General features: G+C 41.9%; 1 protein-coding gene and 1 long non-coding RNA gene across 7 annotated transcripts in view; one reads left to right on the top strand and one right to left on the bottom strand.

The window, feature by feature from the left end:
* LOC113981819 overlaps positions 1–16768 on the top strand; it is a 48453-nt gene extending 31685 nt beyond the window's left edge. Inside the window, exons 4-6 of one of the 6 annotated variants that reach the window (XR_003538541.1) lie at positions 11249–11823; positions 12733–12842; positions 13752–15521. This is a non-coding gene — a long non-coding RNA (uncharacterized LOC113981819). The other 5 variants (XR_003538545.1, XR_003538542.1, XR_003538548.1 and 2 more) reach the window with 5 other exon arrangements.
* The window catches only part of MAMDC2 (MAM domain containing 2), a 56977-nt gene that overhangs the window by 26582 nt on the left and 11466 nt on the right, over positions 1–18929 (bottom strand). The window contains exons 3-4 of the mRNA XM_027709429.1: positions 1524–1789; positions 731–815 (exon numbers count right to left, since the gene is read on the bottom strand). Of these exons, the coding sequence (XP_027565230.1) occupies positions 731–815; positions 1524–1789 (351 nt within the window). The remainder of the gene's footprint in view (positions 1–730; positions 816–1523; positions 1790–18929) is intronic.

Genomic DNA, 18929 nt, shown 5'->3' with positions numbered 1-18929 from the left:
ACTAATCTGCTTTTCCATTATTTGTCAATATAGGACTGCTGTAATTTAGAACCAAATAAAGCAGATTTAAAATATACCACTTCATGGTATTAAATGCTTAGAGCGGAACTTTCACTTGTAAATCAGGGATAGCTAGAAACAACACAGGATTAGTATTTCATAACAGTAATGCAACTGCTTTGTTTCCTTCACAAAGCCAAAGAATTGTGACAATTCGCCAGACCTCCCCAGAAATGCAAAGGTCTCTCAGCTTCCTAGACACTGAAATTTTTGAACTTCATTAGCAGTTTTTGGCAAATGTCCTGAGGAAATAGCAGAAAGCATAAATATCAACAGAGTTTTGGCTCTGCAGCCTGTAAGATGTCACTGTAAGGAAGCACGAGCAGGCAGAGAGCAGAAATAATATTGCAACTGTTACATCTAGTATTTGCAGCAGTGCAAAGTTTTTTTAAAAAATAACCCTTATTCCTGCTTGGACAATAAATAACTTTGGAATTAATTATTTTATGTGATATGTATATGTATATCACAGAGACAAGTGAAAAAAACTCCCACTTATTAGTGTGTGTAACCTTACCTTAAAAATCATCTATACTGAATATGGCAGTCAATAAGGAAAAAGCTATTGCCTTTTCTCTAAACCCAGACCTTTAATCCAGCTTTATAACTGCCAACAAGGCTTTTTTCTTTTTTATGCAGAGAATATAGGGGTTGAACAGAGAGTACTTACCCATACAATATCCAGGAGTTATTTTGATTTCAAAAATTGCTATACTGGCAGATTTATCTTGTCCCATTTCACCTTCCAGTACAAGCTGTAAAATATAAAACAAGCTGTAAATTTTAGGGTGTCATTATCCTGAATATTTAAACAGGATAAACAGGAGAATGAATTAAATACATGTGGGGGGTTCATCATCCTTAAAGTCAGGAGAGGTGGTTTTGCTGAAAGAGCTTGGCAGAATGCATTAAAGACAGAGACAATGCTCTTCCTTGTGCGCAGAAGACACACTGAAGGACAATGAGACAAGGCAAAAAATTCCCACACTTCATTTAAGAGTAATGAATTCCATATTCCTCAGCTGTGGTTACGCAAGATATTATTGTGAGTGATTTTGGGGTAGAAATACTCTCCAGTCAGCAATTGACTCTTTCCTGAAAGGCACAGTGGGCAGGAATGAGTGAGTGCAGCTGCAGGTCCAGGACTGCAGAGGTCCAATATCTGCTACATGGCACCAGTCGCTCCACAGAGATGCCAGGAGGTGAAGCATCCTCACTGTAGGGCTCAGCCAGCTGTGCATCCCCCGGAGCTGCTCCACACCTTCGCTGGTCAGAACACAGCCTCATGCCAGCCCTGCTCATGAGTGCTGGGGACAGAGGGGTCAACTGACTGATGTGCCGCCAGCCTTAGAGATGAAAGCGAAGAACAGGGCTCAAAATAGTTTGAATAAGTCAAAAAAGAAGTCTGTACACTCCAACATATGCACCAGAAAGTCTGTGGCATCTACTGAAATTGGGCTTACCTTATACTTCTTTGTGCTGTTCATTAAATCTAAGCTAGCTATGAGCCAGCTGTCTGAGGGCTCCTTGGCTGACCACAGCAAACGATCAAAACTTTCTCCTTCCTGCCTCAGGTACAAGTTGAGCCTGGTGGGATCAGGTGAAGTCTCTAAAGTCGTTGCTATCTGATAAATCAGTCTGACACAGCTCCACTCCTCGGAGTACAGATCTGGGCTGTACAGCATTGCTTTCTCACCCTCGTAAGATGTATCCACAGAAATGTAATGTCCTGAGAACACACACACATCAGAATAATAAATGTCAAAGGCTTTTCTTTTGCATCCCTGGAAAAAGTACTTATTTAGAAAGGAATGGGAGTTCCGGGGCTAGGTCAGGAGACTGAGACTGCCACTCATCTCGTAAGTCATTTAACCTCTTGATATCCTACTGTACTCACACAAACATGACTTCCTGTGTGTCAGAGTGGTTTTAATCACAATTTTTAAACTATTGGAAATCTTAAAAGGAAGATGATGTATCAGCACAAAGCAGATTATTAAGTAAGTAACACCCTCCGTAACTGATAGCTGTTGATAGATAATTTACACATGCAGAAATATTTTGCAGGAATATTTAGTTGTTTTATGGATCAAAGCTTTTTAATTTAATTTAAATTTTAAAACAATACATAAAACAAGACATTGCAGCTAAAAACTTCCAAAGCACTTTTGGTTTCAAACATTAAAATTAGAAAGACACTTTTATGTAGTAATATTAATGTGTACAAGGCTGCTGATTGAAGAAAGAGCTAAATGTAAAGCAACATTTAAATGTATCAGCATTCCCAACCAGATTATTTCAAAATTACTCTCTGGAGCTCGGCCTAAAACACAACCTTCTCTACAAAAAAGAAAGAAATCACAGAACCACAGAATTTTATGAGTTGGAAGGGACAAGGATCATCAAGTCCAACTCCAAGCTAAAAATGCACAAGGAGGCCTAAAAAGTGCAAAAGAAACAACATGTAGAAAAAGGAGGCAACAGTAAACAAATTACAGGAAAACAGAAGCCTGGTCCTGGAGGCTTTACTAAGACATCAAAACCAAGATTAGAAGAGTAAAATGGAATACAGAAGTCACAGAAACCTGAAATGCATTGCCAGAAACAAGTGAAACAGGGAGAAAGAAAATTGTAAAATAAAAATAAATTTAAAATCCCAAACACCACAAAACAAAAACCAAAACAAGATAGGACACCCGTGTCTGAGACACTGTCCCATACACAATCAGGAAAATGATCCTTCTCACCTAGTGTCAATGTATATTAGACAAATTCCATTTCTGATACTTATTCTCAACAGACAAGCTTGCAAGCACGAGTCATAAGTGCTGTCAGAGACTGTGCCAAGTCAACTCTTGACACAGACACTTTAAAATGTTCAGGGAATATGTTTCCTTTTCTTTAATCTCATCTTACTTGACCATGGAGCTTGTCTCAGTTTATATGTGTATGCAAATACCTGTGTAACTTGGAAACTTCAGCAGTTGCACTGATGTTAAATGCATTGCTTGTCTTTGAGGTACACTCTGCCCTCCCAAACCCTGTCTCAACCCTCCAAGCCCAAGCCACCCTGAGGTTGCTTCCCAGGAACTCCCCTGTTGCCTTTTCAAAAGTATTCTCTTTGATGGGAAAAAAAATCAGCCTCATGAACAGTCACCACCCCCTCAAGGCAAAGAGCAGGTACAGATCTGCTCTATGAGTTTCCCAAAGTCCTCTCCCATACACTCCTGGGAAGATGCCAGGAGCAGACAGCCACTCTGTCAACACCTGATTCTTTGGGAAGTTCATATTACAGCATCCACCCTGCATCTGCTCTCTCTCTCACCTGCAGGCGCAGCGCATAGTAACCCATTTGTACTGTACCTTTTGTTTAACACATGTAAGATAAATGATTGCTAGGAGGTAGCTGCAGCGCTAATCAGTATAAGAGGCCATGCAAACAGAGAAATGTGCAATTTGTTTCCCTTCCCTTTTTAGGGAATGGAAATTTTTTCTGTCTCTTATAATTTCTCTTTATATCTACTCTCTGGTTTTAGTCTGTTGGTGAAAGATACGAAATCACTGGTTAAGTACAAGTAACTTGTTACTGCAGCAGCATTTGAAAGAAAAATAAACAGAGGAATACTTAAAAATAGGTCCCTAATGTCCATGCCAAATACTTAATCTGCCACTACATAAATGTGAGTCCATAAAACCTCCACTTGCATGCAGATATCCAGTTAGTTCACAAAAGTTAGCACTTACAGCATTTATTTGCTGGCATATGCCAGCTCAAGGTATGCACATTTTTTCACAGGAAGATAGAGGAAATTCACCAAGGCTCCATCAGAAGTTGAATGCTTCTTCCACATTTTTTTAAATTGATGTAAGTGGCAATATCCCGTTCAGATGAAGAATTTACATTTTTTGACTAGTCTGAATTTGAATCATTTTACAAAAAAACCTACAATTCAGAATCCATGCCGGCAATTTCAGTTTAGATTTAAGCCCTATTTTTGTCTGCACTTCAAGAAAAACCCCATAGGAAATAGATCGTTCTTATAATAATAAACTTTTTTCTTTTTTTTTTTTTCCAGAATAAATTAGTGTTGATATAGGAAAATATATTCACAGGAAGACCTCAAATTGCCAGCTATGAAGCTTAAATGGCTCCTTGGTTTTAAGACTTAATTATAAGTAGACTAAGGTTCTTCTACAAAAATAGTGGTTTAAAAGAAAACCTCTTACAATTTCCAGTAGTGATGATTATGTTACTGTAAACTTGACTCTGTGTTCTCTGTGTGCTATACACTTGCTCTCACTTTGTCTGATTCCCCACAGACATGAGAACAAAGAATTCTCTCTTTAATTGAGGTGCTCTCACCCCCAACCTAATCATTTTAGCATCTTTTGAAAGTTTAAATGTGTAATTGGCTCCACTGAAATCAATGTGAGGACTGATGGAGAGCTTCGTGGGTAAGTTTAAATGCTTTGCTAACGTTAAACTTCTTCCGAATGAATGCTGACATTGACTAAATGGCCTTTATCCTAAACTGTATTTCAGTAATAGCAACGACGTGTGGTAGCTGTAGAAAGGAAGGTCTCACAATGCAGACCACATGGACTGACATAGAGCAATTGTGAGAGCAAATCAATGCCAAGAGAGGGTTCCTCCGAGTAAAGAAGCAGACAACTTTCCACACTTGTTTTTGGGAGTAACAGAAGGTTATTTACCAGTCTATGAAGAATTTGATGAATGCACAGTGCTGTAGCCTGAAATCTCATTAAAAACATAATGTGCAGCTCCATTTTGCAGCATGCCACAGTCCTCCTGAAAACTCCTATGGCACTTAATTTATAGCAGTCATTCAGGAGTTATCAAGAGAGGGTTACTCTTTAAAATCACAGGAGAGCAAATCAGAGGTAGTCACAAAACTCTAGGAAAAGCCTGATGACACAGAAACACGAGCATGCAATTTTTGGCAATTACTTGCTCAGGGAGTAGATGCACCCCTAAGTAAGGGGCTATGCAAATACAGGAAGGCTGCACTTTCTTTTCCATTTTGTAATTGCCATGATTTTTTGAATATCATGGAGAGCAGCTTGGCAACAACATCAGCTAATTCCCTCAGGACTCTGGGATGCATCTCATCACATATGCTCAGATTCCTCACGTGGTCACAAAGCTGATTCTCTTTATAGTGGGAAAGGCCTGGCTCCCCCAGCCCCGTTTTACAGTCTATCCACTCGAGAAGTGTAGGAAGAGAGGTTGCCAGTGAAGGTTGAGACAAAAAATTGTTGAGTACCTCAGCCTGCTCGTCCTTGTTACCAGTTTGCCAGCCTTGCTTATCGAGGGGGTAAACACTTTCTTTGACCTTCCTTTTCTGGCTGACACTCCTATAGAAGCCCTTCTTGTTACTCTTTGTGACCCTTCTCAAGTTCAGCTGCAGCTTTCCCTTGGCCTTCCTTATCCCATCCTTACACAACTGGGTTGCATCCCTACACTCTTCTCAGGACACCTGTCCCTGCTTCCATTGCCTGTGGATTTCTTTCTTTCCCATTAGTTTGAACAGCAGGTCCTGACTCAGCCATGCTGGTCTCTTCCTTGCCTGAACTTTTCCTGCTGGGGAACGCTAGTTCTTGTGCTCTACAGAAAGCATCCTTAAAGATCTGCCAGATCTCTTCTGCTCTCTTGTCCCTCAGAACAGCTTACAAAGGGGTCCTATTGACTAACTCCTTGACAACCTGGAAGTTTGTTTTCCTAAAGTTCATGGTTCTGACTTGACATTTCTCCTGGCCCATACCCCTCAGGACTGTGAAATTCACCAGTGTGCAATCACTGTAGCCCAGGCTGCCTCCAGTCTTGATGGCTCTTATCACTTGGTGACCAGCAGGTGTAGTATCACATCCCCTCTGGTGGCCCTGTCTATTACTTGGTCTGAAAAATTATTCTCAAAGCACTCCAGGAGTCTACTGGATTGCCTACAGCTCACCGTACTACTTTCCCAGCAGATGGGAAGGTGGTTGAAGTCTTCCAGCAGGACGAGAGCCTGCAAGTGCGATGCCTCCTGTGGCTGGACCAAGAAGCCTTTGTCAACAGGCTGCCCTTGATCGAGTGACCTGTAGTAAATGCCACCCATGTGGTTCCCTTTACTGTCTCGGTCTCTCTTACCCATAAGCTTTCAACCTGCTCATGGCTATTCTTCAGAAACAGCTCTTCACATTCAATCCACCTCTTGACGTAGAGGGCAACCCCTTCGCCTCTCCTTCCTCCCCTATCCCTTCTGAACAGCCTGTAGCCATCAGCAGTCACACTTCAGTCATGGGATTTGTCCCATCAAGTTTCAGTAATGGCAATGAGGTCATAGATTTCTAGCAGTGCAGTGGCTTCCAACTCCTCCTGTTTGTTGTCCACACTTTGGGCATTGGTGTAAAGGCTGTGCGTCAGCCATGTTGCCTTCTTAGAGAAACACCCCTTAATTTCATTGAGATATTTCACTAGGGTTCCCCTGTTGGCTTCTAGCACCTCAGGGGCCTCTGGGTTGTCTGCATAAGATTGCAACTGTGCTCCAGTGTGGCTAGAACACCACAGGATCCACTGGCTGAGGGCCCTTGCCTGCACTCTGTCCCTCTAACCTTGGTGTGTCACTCCACAGCTTGACAACGGCAAACCTTATATTGTCTCCTTCCCCTGTCATGTCTAGTTTAAAGCTCCATCAATGAGCCTTGCTAGCTCCTGAGCAAAGACTCTGAGCAAAGACAAGCTTCTGCATAGATGACAAAAGCCAAGGACTAACTACCTTTTATTGCTAACTGCTAGTGGTTCCCTGGTGAAGGTAAACACCTACTGCCAGGAGAAAGGATAGCAGAAGGGGGACTCTAAGATGTATTTCCCTCACCACTCTCACTGCTCAGGCTAGCAAGTAATGCACTTTTTACCCACGTTCCTGTAATGACTTTTTACCTACTGTGCAACTTGACTGTCTTCTGCTTGACAGCTGATTCAAACTTACAGGACCAAGCATGTGTTCATTTTACATTCCTCCATGTCCAAGCAAAATATTGAGACCAGGAAGGATTAGAACACTGTGTTTCAAATCTATCCCTTCTCAATGCAACCATGCACTGCAGCAGTAAGACTCACAAAACGAGACCTTTAAAATCCTTCTGTATGCATGTCTGTCATCTTGCTGTTCTAATAAGCAGTTCTATACAGAGTCTCTCTCAATTACAGTTGGTGCTACATTAACTTCATGAGTCATTCACCCAAGTTTTCCAAAAATATACATGAAATATATTTCCATTTACTTACTAAATGGGCATCAATAGATAAGTCAGCAGTGATTATACCAACGGCTTAGGATAAGGGCCACTGAGACCAGATACGTTACTTTTTCCAAAAATCTTTTTGGAAATCAGAAACTACACTGGCTGCTTTCTCTGTAAATAACACAAGCAAGACAAAATCCCAGATGCTGTAAGCTCAACCAAACTTCATTGAGGAAAAAAAATGGAAACCACCCCACGCCCCCCCGTTGGGATAAATAAAATTACCAGTTAGCTTTTCAATGATATATTTCCTCTGTAAAAATTTGGAAGGATAACCACAGACATGTTCTGGCCCTTCGTGGGGTTTACGTCTGACACAGCTGTTCGCTTGGTTCAGCCACAGTACAGCCTTACAAGAAAAACTGAATATAAGCAGCAAGCTCCAAGAGAAACAGTACTAAGGAAATAAGAAATAGAAAAAATTTAGGAATTTACATTTGATTAGGTACTCATTTACACAGACAATCTGAAACAAATGTCTTAAATTTGTAAGTCCTATTTCGATTTTCTCTGTGTTTCCCTATAGAAACAGGAAAGAATATTACCAGGGTTCCTTAGGACAAAAGCTGATCTACTGATGCCTTCTATGCCAAAAAAAAAAGAAGGAAATTTAAAAAAATTTTAAAAGGTAGCAAAGTAGTTCATATTTACGACCTATTAAGCCTTCTTACATCTCTGAAAAAAGTTAGTTAAAAATATTAACAATAGAGCCAGAGACACAAAATTTTGCAAATGAAGTTTGCACATGGAGGCCATCCTCCGTACAGATGAGCTTAGATGAAGGTTCGGGCTTTGAGTTAACAACAAAGAAATTCTACCAGTTACTTCGTGTGGGATTTTGGGTGAACCTAGGAAAAAGCTTGTGGCACCAGAACAGGAAAGCTTCAGACTCAACACTCCACTTTTCATTCATTTTCTTTTCAGTAGAAAGCAAACTTTTCAACAAAAGTCAACATTTTTGCTGACAATTTGTCTTCAAAAATAGAACTGGGTAAATCAAAGTTAAATATATCCTATCTATGTAAAGTCAAGGTTTTCTGCAGAAAACTCTTCCTCTAATCAGGAACAGCCACCATGCATTTTGGTGAGGCTTTTTGCAGGGAAGAGGAAGAGTTGGAGGGTGAGGTTGGTTTTTCCCTAATTTTTTAGGCAGTGTCTTTGGGAAGTGAAGAAATGTATGAGCAAGTGACTTTTCAATTGGAGGGGAAGGGTTTGCCCTACAACTTCATGAAGAAAGTAAAAGAAACCTCCATATTGATCAAACACAAATGTAAGCACAAATATTTCAGCTGGGCCCACAACATTGTGCTGGGATTAGCAAATCAGCTTAAACTGCAACTATAGCAATGATTGTTTATGAGAAGTTAGACAAATGCAGTTTGAAACATTTTAGTATTTTTCAATCTACAAGTAGAGAGTTGTTGGAGCTGGAGGTCTTTGCAGCAAGTTTCAGTCTATGCAGTCTACGCAGCCCTAAAAGCTAGGCAGCATTGGGCTACAGGGAACCGAGCCCTCACCCCAGGTCCCCATGCCTGTTGCTGTGGAGCAGCTCTGACAGGGTGTCGGTGCCAACTCCCAGGCTGCAGGCCTCCCCTTGCTGCCTGGTCTGCCCACAACAGGGCAGACCCCTCTGGGCAGCCTCAGCCACAATGTCACCAAAACTAATGCACAACAAGAGCCACCCAGACGTCCAGTGTGATCAAGGTCTCTCACCAGCAGCAGCGCATCTCAGGCAGCTGGAGAAAGCATCACCTCTTGTCACCTCTGCCTGAGGTGACCCCAGAAAGAGGTCTGCCCACCACCTGAGTCCCTGGGGGGTCTGCCCTACGCCCCCTGCAGCCTGATCCTGCAGACAGGGAAGTGCAGCAGCAGTGATCCACTTTTGCGAGAGTTGGTGTTTAATCCCTTCCCCTTGGTCCCAAGAAGACTTGCAGCAGCAGCTTCTCCAGTGGACAGATGGATGTACACACAACACACATACGGCTGAGTGGAAAAGCCTGGACCACATTAATGAACACAGAGACTCAGTCCCAAAACATTCAGGGTGGTGCCATGATTAAAGCTACTTGATGCTGCAGGGCATAACTGGTGTTCTCATTCCCATCAAGCCACAGATGACTTTATTTCTGATAAGATGTTAGATTCACACCAGAACTACATGACATACTCTCTGTTCTTTAAGTCTCCTTGTCTTCTCCACGGTTAAAAGCAGCTCTGCGAAAATAGCTGAGGGATGGAGAAGCACGAGATGGGCAGTCTGTGTTTATTGCCTGCAGTGACTAACATTCACTGCTACTGTCAAGGCTTTTCCTCCTCTTGTGTGTCTACAGGGGCACCTCAAGCATAAAGCTGCCACTTCTTTGCAGAAAAAGTCCATGGTCCCGCCTGACTAGTGCTGGCTGCCCAAGCTCCCCTCACTGTCTAGGCAGGGAGGGAACCTCAGTACCCCACCAAATCTGTCCCTGTGATAGTCATCTTCTTCAGGTAGTCAATGGGATTTCCAGGTAATTCTCACAAAGCTGAGTAGTACTTATTAAAAACAAAAGCATTTTGTAGAAAAGGACATCATGGGGTGATGAACACAAGACAGTTCACCCAGGCAGCCACTCATCTTCCTCTGGCTGAATGAACAAACACGACAACAGAAGTCCCTCCAGCAGTTTTCTCTCCAGCTCACCTTGCTTTACAAACTGAGTATCCATACATGGACTGAGATTAGTCATTTGACCTTTTTTTTGCCAAATCCACCAGACCTGGCCAGAGCGCTCCTGTTTGCCAGCCCTGGGGATAAATCTTTCAAGGCTCCTTTCTCAGAGGATGGCTTTATGGATTAACTACCAGCTCCACTTCCTGCCCTGTCCTTTGCTTCCCCAGAAAGCTCAGAAATACAGCTGTTAGCATGCCTGTCAAAAACCATAAAAGTAATACAATTAGCCCTGAAGCACTCTGTGACTGCAGCATCTGGTTGCAGCTACTACCAATCTGGAAAAGCCTTCCAGCCTCCATCCGTCAGCATGCCTGTGAACGGCTGGCAAGGGCCCAGCCTGAGCTGCTGTTTTCTGCTTCTGATTTAGAGGAGTTGCTCCACTGCACTGGGTACAATTTCTCTCCTTGCTCTCTTTCAAGTCCCAAGGCCCTTACATCATGCACTAATTACCTCAGATCTCCTGTTTGTTCTGAGCACATGTGGGTTTGTTTTCTTTCGCAATGACCTCACTCATTTTTATACACTTCTTAAATTTTGTTTCTGCTTCTTCCAGCCAACCCATCAGTCTCAGTGATCTGCTGTTCACACCACTCAGTTCTCCTTTTCATGCTGTTCATTACATAATTTTGACAACTTTTTATCTGCTAACACAAAGCCTGCCAGGTTCTGCTCTGGTATCTTGAGTTTCCTTCAAACAGCTCTTTCAAAAAGCCATCTCCGTGACTTCTGTTAGCTGGTATATTTGAGCAGAACATACGTAATATTTGGAGACACATGATTCTCTGCTGTGAATTTCTGAATGGAAAATAAAATTGAGAAAAGCTTTTTCTTTATTCTTTGTCATCCTACATCAGTTTCCATTGTCCCCAATGCACACGGAATGTTAAAGATAAAAACCAGATAAAGTAGAAATCATCAGGCATCTACTTGTTCTCAGTGCTCATCTCTTTTATTACTACCTCTATCTCTTTGCTAAATCATGTTTCCACCAGGATCAATCACACAGAGCAAGGCACTGTGACAGCTCTTCCAGCACAGCTGCCTGACCTGGCAGAATGCATCACAAGGCTGCCTTCGTTCAGCAGAAGAATACAAAATTTCACAACTATGGTATTCCCTTGCATTATGTTGCCTATTTACTTTGCTCATCATACCTCTTCTTTGTTTACATAGGTGCACATGATGTAATGTGGTGGAGAATGCCTGTAACTCTGCTTTGTGTTATGTGCTGAGCACATCTCAGCTTGGCCAAGGCAAACCTGTCCGTTGCAGTCCCCACAGCTTTGGTGGCACTTCTTTGAAGAAAAATCCATCAGATCTGCAACCTATGGCAAACTGTTGACCAGCACCCCACACGGAAGCCAACATAAGGAATTTAGCAAGCCAGACTATGAAAAAAGGGACTCTTGTGTTTTAAAAGGGGGCATTTCTGGGGCCACGCTTCTCCTCAGACTAAAAGTTCGAGAAAGAGAAGAAAGAGATGCTCCAACCCGATCAACCCTGATTTGGCTGCTGCATTTCTGGATTTCCATTAATCTAGAAGATTTTGTACTTCAAAAGCAATGACTTCTTGGTTGAAGCAATTACTTCCTTGGTGTGCTCCAAAGAGGTTAAACTAAAAGCCTGTGGTGCTCATCATCTAAGGCAAGCTCTGAAGCAAACCTGGACTCAGTCAGGGAAGCAGGAAGACTCTGGTCACAGCAAGCAGCAGCCCTGGGAGGAGAGGACAAGCAAGCTTTGGAGCTCAGGTGAGCAGGGAACAAAGGTCATCATGACTCGACTTAGGTGCATGAGGGAATAGGGTCACAGCATTCATGGGGGGTCCTGGGCCAGGCTTTCTCTAAAGGAAAGAAAAAAACCTCAACTGGTGGCCTTCTGGAGTGCATCTGCAAACTACAGGGATGCACTAAGTGAAAGATTATAAAAGCAAAACTTCTGTACTGCATGGATCTGCTCTCGGCATCTGCCAAATCACTTGGCCTTACTGCATTACCCTGAAAAACACTCATCTGCCTAAACACTCATCTGCCTCTCCCAGCTACATCAGATCAACTACAATGTAACCTTTGTCCACAAGCCTTGTCCCTCTGAGGAAAGTTATAAATGTGCTTGGCTTGTGGAAATTACATTTATTCTGATACTCAGCTGGGCCCCAGGTTCTACAGAGATGAAAAGAAAAAAATCTAAATATTCATTTGTTTTCATTGACTTCAGAAGCTGAACTCCAATGAGTTCACTTTCCTGCTTTCCATAAGCTTGGTGGTTTTATACTCTTTTTATACCAGAATCATTAGGATGACTGGTAGGCTCATGACGGGCTGATCAGTGGTCTCACATCACAAAATACAAACAGAACTGCAAACAGACAAGGCACATACATGAGCTGAAATAGCTGGCTACAGAAAGAGCTTACAAGTGAGCTAATCAGATTCTCACAGGTGCTGACAGCAACCTGGTCAAAGGTCACCTGAGGGAACTAGCCTAACTGCACCATCAGTTTCCAGAAACTGTTGGAGGTCACTGTGCCCTAACAAGTTTATCACTGGCTGCTGTTGGGGCAGCCTCTTGGCTCCTGCTCTATTTACTCAATGGCTGCTCTCGAGTAACCCACCCTAAGCAAGAAAGCAGCTGCAGTGACTCATCTTCTGACCCGACAGGTTCATCCTGGACCGGGAATATGCAATGGTGAAGATTCAGCATCCACAACCACAAAACCTGCAGCCAAGAAACACACTCGAAGTTGAACATCACAACTGTAAGGACCATGGTAAGTATTTCCTGGAGTTCTACAAAATGTCCATCAATTAACCACTTCAAAGACTGGCTTCAGTTTATTAGGGATGCTTCTAGGCTTTCAGTTCTGTACATCATTCCTGCCTGGCAGGAGGCTGGTAGCAACTGAGGAAGTTTGTCAGGTGTGCTGATAGACTGAGCCAAAACCCACAATATTGGAGAATGGAGTTTTTTGAAGGTTTATCAAAACAGCCCCAGGTTATGTAACTGTAATCTCTAGAACATCTCACACATATTTTAAGGGAATGGAAAGTCATTGTACATTTAAACCTGAAATCCATCTTTGTTATTAGAGATTTAAATATAACCTGTTGTACCATCACATTTATTAGATATTGATTACTCTGTGTCCAGAGATGCTTGCCAAAAGATTTTTGATTCAAGTATAATGCATCCAGCATCCTATCTCTTCCCTTTGAGCAGAAAGTACACTTCAAATGATACATATCCACACTCCACGGTAGAGTACATCCTTTGCAAGCTGAGCACAGGGACTCTGGTCATAACCCTAATCCTACAAGGGAGCTACTTTCAACAAATATGACTTCTGACCAAGTACTCTTAAATGGAAATTGTTAAAAATGGCAAAATTAAAAAGGATGTTAATTTCACAGTCCAAGAAGTCAGCAATTCAACCTACTAAGGCTACTCTGAGTTTGTTGTTCTTTCTTCTTCAGTCATTACTTTCTATGCCTATTAGCTGAGTAGCTAATTTAAAAAATACAAAATGCTACAAATCAAAAGCCAGGAATGAAAGCCTGATTTTTTTGGTTTTTTTTTCGTTTTGTTGTTGTTGTTGTTGTTTGTTTGTTTGTTTGTTGTTTTTTTGACGTGCAACTTGCACATATTTATTAACCCCAGAATGACTTTTCAGTTTTTACAGGGATTACAGCAAATTGCACAGCGATGGTCTGAACATCCAAAAGATTCACAAAGTATTTTACAGGATGCTGTGGGCAACTGTGGGGAGGAGCTGATGCCCTAGAGCTCCCTCCCATGTGCCTCAGGAGTCTCTACTACCACTGGAAGTAGATTCCGTTGTGGAGCTTCTGCCCCGAGCAAGATATATGAACTACCCAGAATTAGTGAGGATCACTTGGTATCAAAAGGAAAAGATACCTTCTTACGCATACTCCAATCTAAGGGAACAGAAAGAGATGGATGCCAATCAACATCATGAACGTTTAGGCATCTAGGAGAGCAGTATTTTGCTTTGTACAAGGTATCTAATTTCTGATTACAAGAAACAAGAATTTTGATACATTTTAACTTCCCTGGGCTTTGTGTTTAAACTAATATAGCCAGTCAAATTCTTCTTTGTAACTGAGTCCAAGTCAGCAAACAACCTAATACATCTGGATTCATTTCTGGCCATTGATGTCACCCAGAATAGGCACAGGGCTTTGCCATCTGTCTGGCCAAGTCCACTCTTCACATCTGCCACTGGTGGCCTCTCTGCTTCCCCTCGCTAGGCAATGGTAACAAAGGAATTCCTTCAGGCATCCCCTTCAAACGCTCCCCAGCTGCCCTGAAACACTTGTCATCACAGATGCTAAGACTTTATTCTTAACACAAGCCCCAAATATTTCTATTTTTTTCTAGATTATGTTTGAAGTGAAAAGTTATTGAGAATTTTGGTGAATTTTAGCACTTATTTCAATATCATTCCAGTGAGTATCCAGTATTATCCCTGGGCAATTGCTCACAAAGGAATTTAGCATACCCCATCTGAACTGTAAGACACATTTATCAAGACTGGACTGGAACCTCAGATATAAATGAGTCATTGAAAAAATCTATCAATCTGGCCCTGACAGTTCATGACACTGTTTTCTTCAGGATGTCCTAACTGACTACTGTTTCATGGTCAAAATACACAAAAGCTTGTCAAAACTTTCCGAAGTAATAGAGTTTATGGCCTTTCATTAGATTTTTTCTAACTATTATTATTTTTCCCCCTAAAGGATTACTAAGGCTACTAGGTCTTATTCTACTTACTTTATATCCTAAATATCCTAGGGTGATCACACAGACATTAATGAAGTTTAGGTAAATCCATAAAACACCATTTGAATTAACTTACCCTAGTACACTAGGGCTGCCAAACCTCACCAGGTACTTAACACTGCCCCCAGGGAGTGGTTCTCTTGCAAATTTGTCCCCCAGTTTATTGCTTACAATGTAGTCAAGGGACCCAAAAAGGCAGCAGCAGATCTCACTTGCATCCTCCCAGCTGGCTGTTAGTATGAATTAAACATAAAACAAGTGCACTGCAATACAACTCCCTGTTGCCTCCCAGTTCTTGTTGCCATTTTACAGTGTGGAGGACTGCCTGTGCTGTTTGTGACACCGACTGTATCAACACACGAGCCCAACTAAGCAGCATGTTCCTCGCATTTATTCAAAATAAAAAGAAACTATGCAGAAAATAAAGCCCACAGGCATAACTTTGCTCTATCTGCCAAGCTTTGAGTGGTCTTTCTAAAAACAGTCCTTAGTCCAGTTTTTCTGAGAATGCCTTTTAGTGTTGCATTTGCCATAAAGTATAGCTCAGAATTGAGACAAGGCAAATGCTGGAATGCTTGAAGGTGTTACCAAAGTTCACACAGCATCAACAAACACATTCAGCACCAGTCCCAACACATTTTCTGTGCGTTTACAGCTTCCACAGGAACAGTGAACAGTGAATTCTCTGCTGAAAAAGTATTTTCTGCAAATGCGCATCCCTTGGGAAGAAATCGGTGCCAGGAGCTTGTGCTGAGCACATCTGAGGACTCCTATTTGCTGCTCTCCACACTTGACAGTGCCAGTACAAGTCACTGGCAATGACTCATCACTTTGTTTCTAGTGAAATAATTCAAGAAACAGATTTTCAAGTCTGCCCCAGCAGCTGATCCCACCAGTTCTACCTATTACCCTCGGGAGTTGGAAAACTTCAGCTGCTTGCAGAGAAAGTTTATTGTTTACGGAAGAAATTTGAAGTTGTGCTCATCCGAGAAGTATCAAAGGACATCTTTGGGAATACAGAGACAATTAGATCCTTATTAAATGTTAATGAGTGATTATACTAGCTCCACAACTGTTATTTTGGGTTCAAATTTAACACATATGCTACTCAACGCTTAGAAGTGAAGGTGTAGGACTGTCTTTTCCCGCCTCTGTTGCAAGCTACAAACTCAAATAGCATCAACAGCTGCTTCACAGCTCACACACAAGAGACATTTGCCATACGGTATCAGTGCAATTTTCTGACATGGTCCCCAGCCTCTCCCTCTAATGTGGAGCAGGAGAAAGATCCACTTCCAGAGCACACAGAGGGTGAAACTCACAGAGCTGCTGCTCCTCCACACCTCAGAAGCTGAGAGTAAACTAGGCCACAGGAGAGGATGCCTGACAAGTTTTATCTTGGAAAACAAGTGGAATATTTATGACCATTAGGAACTTGGAAAAAAACAAAAAGACAGCTTTTCAATGCATGATACTGAAATAACCTGAAGTACCGAGCCAGCATTTCTGTAACTACAGTGCTCCTACAGAGAAAAGAAACTACAAGGCTCACATACCAGTCTTCAAGAGCCTGGTCTCTAATGCTACCGAGAAGCTGATCCAAACTGACCCAGTATACAACAATCACCTAAGGCCAAAAATTTTCACATTCAGAATTTAGGAAAATGTAATGTCACAAGCTGACTGCATTTAAAAAATAAAAATTTTAATGAGGGAGAATCAATAAAATACATCATGCAAATAGGCAAGTAAATTTTCTGTAAATTTTTAGAAGCAAAAATCACAACGATTTAGGAAGCAAGGGATACAGCATGCAATACAAAGAAAGCAACAAAGTACAAATATTCATATACTTGGTTATTTCCTTGCCTTTAAAACTGCTCTATTTTATTTTCTTTTCCACAGAAGATGGTTTTTTGGTTTGGGAATTTTTTTCTTCCATGTTGTTTTTTTAAAAAATTGCTTTAAAGAAGAAATCAAAGTATTCTGTATCTTCTAGCTTTTGCAAATAAAGGAATTGGTTCTTTGCCATGTTTCCAACTCTTGAAGCAAAGTGTAGGAGTATTAACAGTCAGGAAACTGGCCTCAAGAAATGCTCATGGTTGTCCTTGCAATGCACTATGGAGGAAAATGTCTCTGCTTCCCAGCTGTTCTCAGACCTGTGAACCAATCTGTTTCAGGAGAATACAGACTAATTCCAGCAGGGGAGGCATACAACAAATTTTAAACCTGCTTTTTACCTCTACATCTCCGTGCCACATGAATGGCAGTCAGGGAAAATGAAACCCATGGAGCTTTACTGAAAACAGATATAACTTGGTAGCTCACCTCTGATGAAATATTTATTGAGAGAATAAACCTGTAGTTATTTCTTTGTATCTCTCTCTGTAAGTGTGGCATCCCACCCTTAAGGGGAAGGGAGCATGCAAAGCTTATAGATGTTTGTGGTAAAAAGGAATGACAGAAGTCAGAGGGTCTGCAAAAGTTTGCAAAGTTTTATTAGTAAATCACACACTTTGCAGGGACATTAATATGTTAGTCCCTGACCTCCTATATAAGCACACAAGAGAGGGTTTTGGATAAAGAGGTAAGGTGAAAGGGCAGAGAGAGAGAGAGAGAGAGAGAGAGAGAGAGAGAGAGAGATGAGTTAAACAGGGAGAGAGAGAGAGAGGAAGAAAAAAGAAAAAGATGTCACCAGTCCTGGCTCCAGCATTGATCCAGCTGATGGGGTGTCCAAGGTTCTGGAAGTGCCCCTTCAGCAGAGCATCATGGAGTTACCTTTTCATAGGTAATTCTTCCCTGCCCTGCAGGTAAGTTTGTCACTTTCCCTGCAAATCAGTTACCATGCGCAGTCTGTTCTTCTAAGCCTTTCTGGAAATGCATCAGAGGACTTCGGGGGTCTTTGGTGGTCTTGATCCCCCCACTACAGTCCATTCCTGCTTCTTGATCTCATTCTTGTGCCTGCACTCTACTATGTTGTGTTTGTCTCCACGAGCCAGAATAAGGATGTTTGTCCCAGAAAAGTGCTGCCTTACCTCTGTATCACCCTTTTCTCCAGCCACATCCTGTTCTTGATCACAGTGTGTTATTACTGACAATCCTTGGCTATTATTACCAACAATCCTTGGTTGGCTCCATGGCTATCCAACTATCAGTGTTTGAGATGTACATATTAGCCTCTTATCTCCTAGGCTTCTACAAGAAATAATTCAGTAGTATATGAGGACTTAAATTCTGCAACAAATATGAAAGTGGAAAGAAAACAATATCAAGAAATTTGTCTAATCATGGCCTGCAGGATTGCATGGCAGACATGCGCATTCCATACTGACTAATTTTAGTGCTTAAAAATGATGAGATATGCCCCTTCATGCACTCATCTGGAGAACACAGTACACAGGCTGGCTCATGCTGGTGTGGCCTGCACCAGTGTCTCCAGTCGGGCTCATTACCTCCTTTACTCATTTGCTCATTACACATCTCTCTCCAAAAGATCTTCTTCTGTGAGACTAGAGCAACACTTTACTCTGTTGCTATGAGGACCCTTCAGTCTGCCACCCTTCTCTCTCAGGGCATTGACTGCAGTACAATACAGGTCATACACACACTGTACAAAAGGATGGCACAATCACTGAATTAGAAAAGGTGCCACTCATGAGAGTGGTTCAGCTCATGCATGTGTCCAGCAGGCAACAATTAAATTTTCCAGCAAGTTTCAAAGATAAAGCATTTTCTTCTCTTTTCACAAAGCTGTCTGAATATTTTCAGAATGTGAACTTCTGCTGAGATTTCTTACTGCTTTGGACTTCAGCTGGAACTCTTCCTCTCTCTCCCTCTCTCTCCTTCTCCCTCTCCCTCTCTTTCTCTCTCTCTCTCCAACCCTCTCACTCTCACTCTCTCTCTCTCTCTAATCAAACAGAAATACCAAAGATGATGGATTCCATATGCAATGCAGTTAGTGGTTAGTTTATCTGTCTTAAAAGCAGTGGACTAACCTGCAGATTGGCTTAAGGCATAGCAGTGAAACTCCCTTTTAGATACCTAACTAACAGAA

This window comes from Neopelma chrysocephalum, unplaced genomic scaffold, assembly GCF_003984885.1.
Source record: "Neopelma chrysocephalum unplaced genomic scaffold, ASM398488v2 Primary Assembly neopelma1_96778, whole genome shotgun sequence".
NCBI lineage: Eukaryota > Metazoa > Chordata > Aves > Passeriformes > Pipridae > Neopelma > Neopelma chrysocephalum.
The sequence above is the reverse complement of the archived record's forward strand: the minus strand, read 5'-3'. Positions and strand labels throughout refer to the sequence as shown.